Source organism: Epinephelus fuscoguttatus, linkage group LG17, assembly GCF_011397635.1.
Source record: "Epinephelus fuscoguttatus linkage group LG17, E.fuscoguttatus.final_Chr_v1".
NCBI lineage: Eukaryota > Metazoa > Chordata > Actinopteri > Perciformes > Serranidae > Epinephelus > Epinephelus fuscoguttatus.
The window spans coordinates 39937667-39951266 of NC_064768.1; the positions used below are offsets into that span (position 1 = coordinate 39937667).

At 41.1% G+C, this 13600-nt stretch overlaps 1 protein-coding gene across 2 annotated transcripts; it reads right to left on the reverse strand.

Moving 5' to 3' along the window:
- Window positions 1–991: 991 nt before the first annotated feature.
- nrsn1l (neurensin 1-like) lies at window positions 992–11905 on the reverse strand. 2 transcript variants are annotated; one of them, XM_049602177.1, is made up of 4 exons: window positions 11831–11905; window positions 8661–8734; window positions 6000–6152; window positions 992–3584 (listed from the first exon to the last, which is right to left on the reverse strand). In XM_049602177.1, exons 2-4 carry the CDS (start codon window positions 8718–8720, stop codon window positions 3177–3179), a joined length of 621 nt encoding a protein of 206 aa, XP_049458134.1. In that variant the 5' UTR covers window positions 8721–8734; window positions 11831–11905; the 3' UTR covers window positions 992–3176. The 2 variants fall into 2 exon arrangements, with proteins under 2 accessions (XP_049458134.1, XP_049458135.1); XM_049602178.1 differs by having other exon boundaries at window positions 11810–11905.
- Between the last annotated feature and the right edge of the window lie 1695 nt (window positions 11906–13600).

Genomic DNA, 13600 nt, shown 5'->3' on the forward strand with positions numbered 1-13600 from the left:
CATTATGAACGTGAACAAACTGAAAACGATCAGATAAATAAGATTTAAACCAGCTCAGTGCAGAACCTTTTAGGCCAATTAAGTGATCCAGTCTCTGCAGTAGAATTTGATGGTCAATTGTGTCAAACGCCGCACTAAGATCTAATAAAACAAGTACAGAGACAAGTCCTTTGTCCGAAGCAATCAGAAGGTCATTTGTAATTTTAACTAGTGCTGTCTCAGTGCTATGATGCACTCTAAATCCTGACTGAAATTCCTCAAATAAACTATTATCATGGAGAAAATCACACAGCTGGTCTGCGACTACTTTCTCAAGGATCTTTGACATAAAGGGAAGATTAGATATTGGTGTATAGTTGGCTAACACCTCTGGATCCATGGTGGGCTTTTTTAGTAGAGGTTTAATTACAGCTACCTTAAAAGACTGTGGTACATATCACCTTGGGTTCGTCCTTCACCTTCTCAAAATGATCCCACACTTTGGATTTCCTGCCCGACATGTTATTAACTAGCCTGTGGAATAACCGCAGGTACCAGCCCTGGAGATTAACCTGACTCCTGTCTGACTGCTGAGCGTGGACACTTCCTGTGTCTGTCCTTTCAAAGTAAAGTCACACATAGTCCAGTCATATAGGTTTGGATTTGTTTTGACAAGGTGCAGCTCCTGATAGAATTTGTTTCACATTTGTTTTATCTTTATTTTTCTTCTGCAACTAAACGACCAATGAAATCTTGCCGACTAATAACCTTTCTTGTTGACGAACATTTGGTTGGCTATCAAGGGGCAGCCCTAACTGAAAGCAGGTAAACACTGATTAAATCTCCAGACTTGGGTGCAGCACCACAAGACACCCTTTCAACCTTTCCCATTTGAGCATAAATATCAAAATATCACAAACTGCCGGTTTAAGATAAGTTTATATTCTTGCCAAACAGATTGATAAAGTGGCACCAAACGCTTTAGTTATGCAGATCACAAGTTTATTTGGGCCATTTGCACTAGTGACACTTCATCCACATTTTATTCCATTATCTCCATCATAGCCACAGTAAAACAAATAAACATGAAAAATAACATCCAGAGGAATCAGTGCAGGTAACCAACCAGGACATCATAATTATTCTTTTTTTCTGACTTGTTCTCTCTGTTATTCAGACTCATTTAAATAAACTGGAGGACCTAATCAAACAGGTGGCCTCTAAGGTGCCTGTGCACATTCCTCTCACCTCAGCGCTTCACCACTAACTGTGTTCACGAGTAAACAAATCATCTGATTGGTGTGAAAATAAAGAGCGGGGAAGTGCTGGGCCAATCAGAGACGAGTCTTTGTTCAGAGTTGAGAATGAAGCACTTGAAGCCCAACTGTTGCCTGGAGACACTTTGCAGGCAATTACAGAGCCGGAATACAGTGAGGAGAAAATAGGTGATATTGTCAATGGAGCATGAATTTGTGTGTAGGCGTGTGGGTGAGCAGGCAAGCGCTGTGGCTGTACATGTGTTGAATACAGCTGAGCATTAGTGGAGATATGTGAAAACGTAGATGCAGAAATGTTAATGAGTCTTTTTATACATCTGTGAGCAACCTTTCTGTGATCCATGTGTGGATATAGATTATGTGAATGGAAACATAGGTTTTCTATATTACTCATGCAACATCACCACCTCATCTATCTACTGGGAAAGCTGGTGCCATTACTATTTAAAAAAATAATTAATAAAAATATATTGAGCAAAAATACAACAAAATAAAGTGAGAGATAAAAACACATTTTCTACCATCAGTCATAAAGGTTCTGCTCTCTGAGTGCTGAGGTGGACATTACTCACTGTATTTTCAAATATAACACGAGTGCACTGCACGAACACAGTCTATGGTCAACAACTAAATCCCTGTCCTGCAGTATGAGGTGTTAAACAGAGCTTCAAGGTCTCTGGCTGAAGTCCTGGGGCCTCATTTATATATTTTAATTCAGATTTATTTAAAAAATAGCTATGATCTATTCAGATCAAGTTGTGCTTTGAAAGCCAGGTAGGTGTTTAAAGCAAAGACGTGAAATGACCATGACCTCTTAACACAGCATTATGTGGTGGTAGCATGTGATGTTATGTGCTAAAATTGCGTAACAATGACAATAACTGAAACGTTGACAGTGGAAAGTCATTTAGGATCTGTTGTTGTGGTGGACACAATAATTCCCTGGTTCAGTGACGTCAATGTACTGTGGTTAATGTTACGACCCCGTTGGTAGTGTGCAGAGAAAGAGAGTCCTTGTAGAGAGGAGGTCGGGGTGGTGGATGGTACCAAACACACACAGGACTTTGACCCAGGAGACCACTGCACATGTTCTGTGTGAAACTAAAAGTCAGAGTTCTTCCTTTTTGTGGTTATGCCACGTTACGTTATGTAGACTACCTTTATGATGTGCTTGCAAACTGTACGCCACAAACATAGTTATCTTAACTGAAAACACGTTCTTTGACTTAACCCAACCGTGCTGCCCCGTATGTAACAAACGCAGTGATCGTATTTAATGTCACCACCACGTAATGCGGCGTTCAAAGGTTGTTGTCATTTCACATATCACTGTCCGTGTACCCTGTCTAAAGTGTGTTGAAACCACAAAGTGACATTCGCTTGTTCATGTGAAGCAGATTGGGCTGGTGACATACTGACTGCTCACAGGGCTACTTGGTGAAAGGTTGTAGCTGGTGAGCTAACTGTTAGCATGCTAATTCCAGCGCTAGTCAGTTACAGTGGCTCATAGCTTCTCTCCAGTTTCTCTCCTTGTTCTGGTTGCTCTCAGTCACCACTGTACAACATTTAACTCATAAAAACACACTGAAGATGGAGGATAAAGCTCACCAAGCTGATGAGCTTGCTAACGGTCAGTTTACAATAAGCTAGATTAGCTCCACCAATTTAAGACTCAGGTTTTTCACCGAAGCCAATTCTACACCAAATATTTGCACGGATTAACTTTGTCTCCTCTGATTGTGAAATTTTGTTTAAATCCTGCCATGTTCAGACCTTTATGTTTAAGTTTATGTTACAATAATATCCAGGTCATGAAACAACCTCCATTTAAACGCCGAACGACACTTTAAAGACCAGGTAAATGAGGCCCCAGGACAAAAACAAAAGCCTGTACACCATATAGCCCAGCAGGGATCTTTTCTAGAGAGTGGGTTGCACACTTTCCACTTTCGACAGTGTGACGGGTATCTTCCCCTCCTCTATACCTGGCGGCTTCGTCACCACATCCCCAGGATCCCTAAATGCCCTCCACTTTGCCTCTCCTCTCCGCCCCCCTTCCCCTGGTCTGTGGAACAGCTTCTCTTTCAAGTTGGCCCTGGGGAGAATCCAAACCACAACCCCCATCGCCGCCAGGGCCGAGCCGAGACAAGCGAGCCCGATCCCCGCCGCAGTGCTGACGTGCAGCCCCCTGTTGAAGCTGACGGCCTGGTTGTCCACGAAGAACAGGTCCCCTTCTCCGAACGACTCAATTTTGTGGGGAGTGGAGTAACCGACTGACAGGCTGGCAACACCAGCAGTCAGGATCAGGAGACCCAGGGCCAAGGACACCTGGAGGGAAAGAGACAGAAACCACAAGTGGGAAATTCTGCAGCTCTGGTCCTTTCTTTGTTTCTATAGGCGGCTCCTATTTACTCAGCGCTCTTCACTTCATGTTCGGAAAGGTCATCTTGTTGTGTGTGATGCACAAAAATCCAAATTGCCAAATAAGCAGGAGGCTCACATGCAATCCCTCACCTTTACAAATACCACTAGCACTGAGTTTAAAATGCACAGCTGGCACAATATAACATGAGTATACCAGAGTTAATACACCGGTGAGGCACAATTAACAGGTGACACCACGTGTCACAGAGGTGGCACATGTCTGTCTGCAGCCCTCCCAAAACCAACAGTGGGGCTCGAAGTGGGAGGAGCAGCAGTGCATGGGGAGTGTGGAAGTCTAATTTTGGAGAAAAGCGGAAAAAAATCTGACCATACCTGGATCCTTTTGTATGTTGTTGAAAAGGGGCGTGCACTAAAGGCTTTTACACGCACCGCAAGCTTAAAACAGCATGTAATCAATTGAATTGATTGATGTTGTTACCAAGGAAGGGACTAATTATGGATCCAGTTGACGTCAGTCAATCACAGTAACATCAGCATAGTGGCAGGACAATATGGACGACCACAAGTGTCAGGGAAAGACTAATACAGCATTTAATTAATTAGTAACTGTATCAATCAATACTGAGCTCCAGTTTTGACGTCCAACAATTGTGAACGTTCCCTTGACATTTTCCTTCATTCAGTGCTTCACGGCGACTTTCTCATCTAACGGTGAGAGCGTTTTTGATGATGGCCTCCGTCCAGTCCTTTGGTCTTATCACATTTAACCATAGTTGTCTTTGTTTTTGTTGACGGGCAGTGGCGGCTGGTTTTGAGCCATGACTCCTTCTATTCTGGCTCCCAATAACACAACAAGACAAACACATTTTAACACTCCTGTGTAGCCTACAGCCCTGTGGGGGAGAGGCAGCTGCACCTCCAGCTTATAGCATGATGTCATGTAAAGGGTCTACGGGAAAAAGAAAAGGAGCGGGAAATGGAAATAGGAAAGGAAACTGCCTTTTAAATACCTGATTAAAATCTGTATTCCTAATTCAATTTGTGAATCAAAATTATCTGTATCTGTACTTGAAATGGATGGAGTTTGGGTCAGACGTGAGTGAGATTTACATCCATAGTGGGTGCAACTTAATCTAAAGTTGTTAGTTTTATAAAGTTGTTATTGATATGGGTTGATCAGAAGTTGCTTTATTTATTATTTATTAGAAAACTATTTATAGAATAATCTCAGAATTAAGCTTCAGATCATTTTGAGCACAAGAGTAAACACAGCTACCCAAGCGAGGATTTCCCTTTCATTATGTGTCGGCACATTTTACTCATAGTATGGGCATTTATCAGAGGTACATTATCTGCACTGGATATTCATTTAATCTGACATTTGTATTGACTATTTTATGTTGTTTGTGTAATGTGAAATATTTATTAATGGATCATTTTTTTTAATATTTATATGTTTTTTGCCCAATAAAATATCAAATGATGATGATAATAGTCCATTTATTTTTATATTTATACATTATTTGTAAAAACATTTATTAACGCTATTTATTGTACATTTAAATAAATAATTAATTGGTTTAATTATTATTCCCTTGACACTTTTGGTCCTCCACACAACAAGAAACTGAGCATAAAAATAAATGCCAGTTTTTGTTTGAGACAATAAATGAATTATGACTATTGTATTTGGATTTAAAAGGCTTGCGAGAGTCATGGGGAACATGGGCTGGACTGAAAGACAGAACGACATAAAGAAATACACCTAAGGGACATCACTCAGTGACTATACTGTTACAGTCAACAGTTTAATATGAAAGAGGATGAATTAATTTTCTATGAACAATGAGGATACCTGACCTCCATCTCCCCGGGGAGCTGCGCTTATGTTTCAGACCTGAAAAGCAACACGCATCACTTCCTGTGTGCTTGTAGGATTTCTCCTGGGACGTAACAGATAACAGTGGTGAATTAAATCTCTGTTATATGTGTTAAATTAGTCTGTGACTGGTATTTATTTATATGACATATCAGTGTAGGACTGAGTAAGGGAGGTACGCTGTGTGTCTCCCTACTAAATAATGCAGGACATGCCCGAGAGGCTGAGCAGCACTGAAGACGCAGCGACAGACACAATAATTACCACCATGTCTGTTATGCATTTTATGGATTTTCTTACTGTTATGTTCCCATTTTGAACCCCACAGATGATTACATCCTTTAAATAATTTCATTCTGGAGGCAGTGAAACTTACAGTCGTGCCACTACATTTATTAAACTGAATACACAGACAGTAATAAGACAGAGAGCAGCAGAGACTACGGGATGGAGAGTCGTGTGGACAGATTGGACCGTACCTTCCAGACTGCTGAGTTCCACCACAGGGCTGACCTCTGGCTCTGGACGAACCCCCGGTCCTCTGGGTCCCTCTCCCACATGGAGGACGAGCACTCCTCGTAGAAGTGATGCAGATAGGAACGAACCCCAAACTGAAGACAGCTGGAACCCGCCTGGAAGGATGTCATGCATAAAATCCTCAGTCATTACATCTGCTAGTTAACACTTTAGATCACAGCCCGCAAAATATAGTGCAATTATTCAGTACAAACAGAGTATCAATGAAATGTATATGTACCTGTACTGGCATGAATACGTACGAACAAAAGGTAAAGGGAAGAGGGGGTAATTTCGGGTTTAAGATCACTAAGTGAACCTCTTTATTAAATATGGAGTGCACTGATACTATTACTGCGTAACAACACAAAAACTAGAATTTCCTCCTTGCAGTTGTACGCCTCCATGCGTCAGTCAAGTCTCCATCCATGTCAGTGAAAACATGGATGCTTCACACACAGAAGATCTACACAATCAGCACAGTTTCAAGATTAGAGTCACCAATTCAGTATCTGACCAAATGTCTCCCCTTCTGTTCCTGAGATATGACATTAAAACCTGATGATGTCACAGTCAAGCTGACCTTTGACCTTTTGACCTTCATTATTTGATCCTGTTAGACATTTGTGTCAAGTTTGTCATAATTAGTGCATGAATTATTGAGTTATGGCCAAAAAAATGTTTTGTGAGGTTGTAATAAACCTTAGACCAAAACATTCTAATCAGTTTATTCTTCAAATGGACGTTTGTGTCAAATTTGAAGAAATTCCCTTCAGGTATCTTGAGATATTGTGTTCACAAGGATGGGATGAATGGATGTCCCACAAATATTATGCCTTTGGCCACGGCCATCACCGGCCAGTGAACTTTTAGTAAACGTTAAGGCATTTGTTCGTCATCACCATATTTCCTTTCCTAAACCAAACACTAGCCCTTTTTAGACAGGAGTTGTGCAAATTTGCAGGAAAGCCCAATCAGTCTTTTTTCAGCATTGGCAGTATAAAAACAAAATCGGGGAGTGCAGCAAAATGCCGCCTACCTACTTTTGTTTATACAGAATGTGCCTTTTTCGGGGCAATGGGGGGCGTGAGCAAGTAACAAAACGTGTAGCTCAGCGTGTGACGTAAACAGTGACGTGGGAGGGAAGCCGCGGCTGGTCAGTCCTTCGGTGATTCTCTCGCAAGTCGGCCCGTCCTTCACCGTCCCCGTCATCTGACGGTTAATGGCCTCTTCGTTTGCGAGGACAAGGAGGGCGCACAATTCCTTGTCTCCCCAGTTGCTCATCTTTACAGTGTCTGTCAGGTTTGTGTTTCCCTCTTGCTACTAGCTGCTCGCTAATTCCTGCTATCAGCTGTTTCCTGTTTATCCACCACCAGTGGCTCGCACGTGCGGCGTCATCAACAGCTCCTCCCACAAGTCTTCAACAGCCCCTCCTGTCGCGGAAGGCCACCTCGGTCTGTTTAAACTAAAAGGGTTCCACCAATATGTCTACCCTACGAGGAGGAAAATTGGGCACCTCGGATCAACTCGCCAATCCAGCTCTGTGTGTCTAAACGCTCGCAGCTTGCCGGCAAAACGGCCCAACATTCACTGAAAACCTGGCAGTGTAAAAGAGGCTAGTAACTGAACTTGCCTAAACCTAACCTCCATACCTTTGTGATAATAAGGTAACGTAGCTTTAGGTATGTAACGTCCGTCATGGGACGTTTGTTTGTAGGATATCATACAAACTGCTGTATGAGGATACGTTGCGGTAAACAACTATTATCACGACCACAAAGCGATGGAAATGTGGAACGCAGCTCCGTTATCCAAGGGTAAAAGTCTTTGCACACTGAGTCCGTGTCCGATGCGTTTTTTTAGTTCGTCAAAAATCATAATGCACAGAAACCTTGCACACTGATTCTGATGCATTTTCTTTTTGTTCTGTGAGTTGCGAAAAATTGCAATATGAGACAAAATGAAAAGACAACTTTCCTCTCTTGCTTCTCTCCGCTGGAGTTATTTATCCATCACCATTTTTTTGCATTTGGCACTGCAGCTGCAAGACGGGGTGAAGCTGTCCCCCATCTCTGTCTCTGTCTCTGTCTCTGTCTGTGTCTCTGTCTGTGTGCCGTCATCATCCACCTGAATATCACTATCTGACCTGCTGAACACGATCTATCTGAGTTCTGAAATGATTCTGTGCGGCCCGTCTCTCTGTCTTGTCGAACAGCTCTTCAAAGGCTCTGATGGATATGAAACACGCCTGTTCCAAAAACTTTTATGACAGACTCAAGTCTGGGCGTCAGTGTGCAAACATGCAAACACGAGGTCGTATTCATTTTTAGAAGTGTGACAATTTCTGACAAAAAAACGGACTCAGGGTGCAGAGGACTTCAGTCTGGGGTATGTGGGCTGTAAAATAAAGCAGCTCCCTGTTTCATCCCTTTAACATGTTAAGTACTGTGTAGTTTCCAGGTTCGTTGGTACACAGAATATTTACAGTGAAATGTGTGGGCTGTAATCTGAAGAGCTATCAGAGCATATCACATGTCCTCTGCATCTGCTGTTTGTTGATCACACGACCAGGTGTAATAACATCATATAAAAACAGGTCATCACCCAGAGAAAGTGAAGCTCACCTCACTGCCGGAGGATTCTCCTCCTGAGCCGGAGACACAGGGCTCAGAGCACAGCGCCATCACACCTTGTACACCTACAGGAGCAGACAGTGGGTGATACATATTCAGAGTCCTGTGCAGAGTGATGTGTGTGCACATGTCAGGCTGTTGTAACACAAACACTGTTTATCTGCTGAATATGGATTTCCCTCAATAAAAGCCTCCATCCCTTCGGAGGCTGGTGATAAATCTGGGCCTGCGTCGTCAGGTCGCCCCAGTTATTGTTGCCGCATGTGAACGATTGACGGCTGCCGTGGCCCTGAGGTGGCTCTATTACCACCCACGGATGAGTCACGCAGATGCGAGTGTGCGCACACTCTATTCTTCCTCACACGCATATATGCACACATGTCCCTCTGTTGTTATTCTCCCGGGAGGTTTGATTGATTTCTTTCATTCTCTGCCTTCAAACGGTTTCTCTTCGCGGCTCCACACGGCTGATCTCAGGCTGTACTGTACGCTGAGTTTAACCTGACTGCAATTTCAAACACGACCTCGACAAACAAATCAGTGCTCAGCAAAGGAGAACATCCTGCTCAGGTGATGTTGGGTTTCAACACGGCCAGAGTCTTGAACCTGACAGGATGAGCTGTTACCAAACTCTGTCCAATAAAATCCAGCTCTCTGTGAGTCCATGTGGTTCGTGTTTGGGAGCCTTGGCCTGCTCGTGAATGGAAGTTGCAGGCAAATCAACACTATTAAAAACACGGGAAAGTAAACTTCTTCTGCAACTAGAGATCCAAACTCTTTCATTTCAGGTGATTGTCAGGAGTTTGTCGTGTCGGAGTTTCTTCGCTCCACCTTACTGAGCAAAGCTTTTAGAGACAGCATTTTAAAGTCTTGTAAGGAGAAACTGAATGTGTCCAGACTCCAACAAATTATAGCACTGACATCCCATTTATTTTGGCTGGGTTAGAGTTTCCTTATAAAAGAAGCAATCTGACCTTTCAGGTTCTATTCGTGCTGAATGTCAACACAATTAGAGGAGTGAATACACAGCAGAGTCTTTAACATGAGCTCAACGGACAACTTTAACTTTCTGTGACTTTATTTCTAATCCTGCTTTTAGGAGAAAGCGTGCAGCTCTGATTAGTGACCTTTCTACTGCATGACATCTTCTCACTGATACAGTCACTGCTTACTTCTCACAGCACTAATTACCTCTCATAATATAAGATACAGTTGTGATTAAACTACCTGTCAGTGTTAAAATTAGCTCTATTTTGATAAGCTGTGACATTAATATGGTGCGTACACATTCATGTGGCAGTCATACCTGGATCCTATAAGGGACCAGATATATGACAAATACAAAAGTATATTTATACTTTGATTTAAATGACATTTGAAAGTGTTAATTGACTCGCAGTTTGACATTTGACCATTGTGATGAATTAGATTATATGTTTACAACATGTCTTAGAGCTGGTCACGATATAGCACTGATACTGATGTAACTTTGATATGGGTTACAATATTATTTCCTGTGTTCTGTTTTTATGACCATAAATCACACCCAGTGGGAGAAAGTAACTAAATACATTTACTGTAGTACTTCACTTGAGTACTATTTTGAGGTGCTTGTACTTTACTTTAGTGTTTCCAACTTATGCAACTTTAAACGTCTACTACAGTTCAGAGGGAGATGTATTTTTTATCCCACTGAATTTATCTAAGAGTGCTTCCACACCTGCTCTGTTTGGTTCAGTTCAATCAAACTCAGGTTCGTTTGCCCCCTCAGCCTGTTGCATGCATTGTCTGTTTTCAAAATACACTTCTGTTTTCACAGGAAATGTACAGTTTGCATACAGTCTCTTTCAAAATAAAAGCACTACGTCAGCACAACACTGTGAGTTGAGGTTTTTTTTTCCTCCAACAACAAACATGTGGTTGGTTTTAGGACAAAAGAACAGAGTTTGACTTTAGAATCTTACGAGACGTGAACACCGCCCTCTTGGGTGAACGTTGGTGTTTGTTGGACCCATCCCCCTCCCACCTCTCCTACGTGGACTTTCACTAAACTTACTTGACTTTTCGCTAAACTATTAACGGCAACCTGCTGCGTATAATGCCGACATAATAGGATGCCTTTTTTGTTGGTTTCAGATGCTGCATGTTACTGTCCAAGCGCCGGATTTCAACGACTTCAGAGTGAGACTGGGCTTGAAATACACACACATGCACAAACAGATCAAGTGCCTTGCTCAGGGGCACCTCGGCAGTGGCCTGGCCTCTCCAGCTACCAGTCCACACTCCATACTTGGTCCATATGGGGACTTGAGCTGGCGAACCTCCAGTTCCCAACCCCTGTGGACTGAGCTGCTGCTGCCTCATACACTGACTATGAATACATACATCATACAACCCACCTCAAAAAATCTGAACTGTCCCTTTAATGTGAAGTCTCTGCCAACTTCTTTCACCACAGCTGTTTAATATGCAGTTAATTAGGCTTTTAAATGAAATACACGGAGCACTGACTGGTGACAGAATATTATTTAGGCTTTCTGATGCTCTAAAGCACAAACTCATTGATCTTTATCACTAATGTCACTTATTTATGTTTTTATTATGTGTTAAAAATTGATTTGTAATTTTTTTAAGATCATAAAACATCAGACTTTGTCTAAGCTCTGACATGTGTCCTGTCCTGGTGCAGTAGGACAAATGTCTCCGTCCCACAGAGGCAGTCTAAGCAGAGAGCTGTCCATGGTGCTGTGAGTTTGACCCAACTTTGCTCCGGACCATCACACAGGTTCAAACAGACTGAACTCATTGGATCCTAAAGAAACTAAAAACGACACCATCTTCACTGTCTGTCACACTCTCTAGTTTCTAATTTAATTTGCCTTCCTACACTAACAGCCTACAATATGTCGGATATTGAACACACCCTCTCAACAGGCACAGTCAAACAGCACGATGGCGATTCCACCTCAGCACACAGTAACCGGCAGCACCGAGCTGAGCACCGGTGAGTCATCTCGGCAGCAGCCTCGGTCACTTTTCTCCATCGCAGCTCACCTACAGCGGCTCTCCTCCTCCTCCTCCTCCTCCTGCCTCCTTCCCTCCCTCCATCTGCACCCCCATCCTCCCCTGTCCCCCCTCACCTCACACGGGCTCAGCCTTACCCCCTGCCCGGAGTGCTCGCTCTGCTCACTGGGGATCCATGTGAGGTCGGACCGGTGAATCTCCGACGCTGCCTGTCGCTGATGTGAAGCAGCCCGACAGAGTCACTGAGCATGCGCACATCTGGAGGGAACAGTGTAACCTCCTGATAACATATGACATCTGTCTGTGAACCATCAGTCTGTCTGTGAACCATCAGTCTGTCTGTGAACCATCAGTCTGTCTGTGAACCATCAGTCTGTCTGTGAACCATCAGTCTGTCTCAGATTGTACTTTTTTAAAGTTGAACCAGTTTTTAGGGTGTAGTTCTTTACTTCTCGTTGGTTTATTTTTTGTTTGTTTTTTGGAAGTTGGACCAATGGATTTATTTCCTTTTATTTTTGTTAAATGATTCATGGGGTGACTGGATAACACTCAAGCATTCCTTTTTATTTTTATTTTTATTTATTTTTTTTTACATTTTCATGTTTTCGTTAGTTTAGTTTTCAGACTTGGAACTACTTAAAAATATGCTTGCACAAGTTACCTTAATTTTTTTCAAACAATTTTTTACCTTTATTTTTTATTTATTTATATATTTTTTTGGAAAGTTTAACCAATGGATTTTTTTAAAAAATTCTATTTCATTTATGGGGTTAGTGGATAACACTTAAAATAAATAAGTTTTTCAGCATAAAAAACAAGGTTTTTTTTTTTTTTTTTTTTTTTTTACATTAACATGTTTTAGTCAGTTGACAACTTATTTTTGGATGTTGGTCAAATCCAAAACATATTTAACATTTCTGAGTAGAGTTGAATTAAAATAAATAAATTACAATATCTTAAATATGATATCATATGAGTATGAAATTATTTGACCACTAAAATTCGCCACAACTTCTGGATAAATATTAAGTTGGTTCAACTTAATCAAGTTTTTCGAGGTCAAAGCAAATCACATACTGATCTTATTCAGTTTGTCAGATTCTAAAGACTAATTGGACTGAATCTAAAATGCCAGAGTGGGAACTACTTAAAAAGATGCTAACTGTTACCTTAATTTTTTTTATTTATTTATTTTTCATTTTTTTGTGAAATGATTGTGAAATCATTCATTTTTAGCAGAGTTGAATTAAAATAAATAAATTAGAATATCGTAAATAAAGTCATTTGACCACTAAATATCACCACAACTTTTGGATAAATATTAAGTTGTTTCAACTTAATTAAACCTTTCAAGGTCAAAGCAGATCACGTATGTGATACCAAACCAATTGAGTTTGTTAGATTATAACACACTCATAGGACTGACTCACTAATGCCAGAGTTGGAATTACTTACCTTAATTTTTTTTTTTTTAGTTGAACCAATGCACATTTTTTATGGTAAAATGATTCATGTCGTTAGTAGATAACTCTTCAAATACAGACATTTTTCAGCATTAAAAAAAAAAAAGATGTTTGTTTCATTAACGTGTTGTAGTCAGTTGACAACTTACTTTAAGAAGTTGGTCAAAATAAAAAAAAAAAACATTTTGACATTTTCGAGTAGGGTGGCATTAAAATAAATAAGTTAGAATATCTTAAATAAAATAGTTTGACCACTTAATATCAACATAACTTTTGGATAAATATTAAGTTGGTTCAACATTTAACCCTCTGCGGTCAAAGCAAATCACATTATGTAATACTGAACTAATTGAATTTGTCAGATTATAAAGACTCATAGGACTGACTCACTAATGCCAGAGTTGGAACCACTTAAAAAAGATGAATGCAAATTGTTACCTTAAT

Coding starts and splice junctions, on each gene's coding strand:
- nrsn1l (XM_049602177.1), bottom strand. CDS start 8,720: ATGGCGCTGTGCTCTGAGCCCTGTGTCTCCGGCTCAGGAGGAGAATCC. Junction 6,153..8,660: donor GAGAATCCTCCGGCAGTGAG/GTGAGCTTCACT, acceptor ACATCCTTCCAG/GCGGGTTCCAGCTGTCTTCA. Junction 3,585..5,999: donor GGAACTCAGCAGTCTGGAAG/GTACGGTCCAAT, acceptor CTTTCCCTCCAG/GTGTCCTTGGCCCTGGGTCT.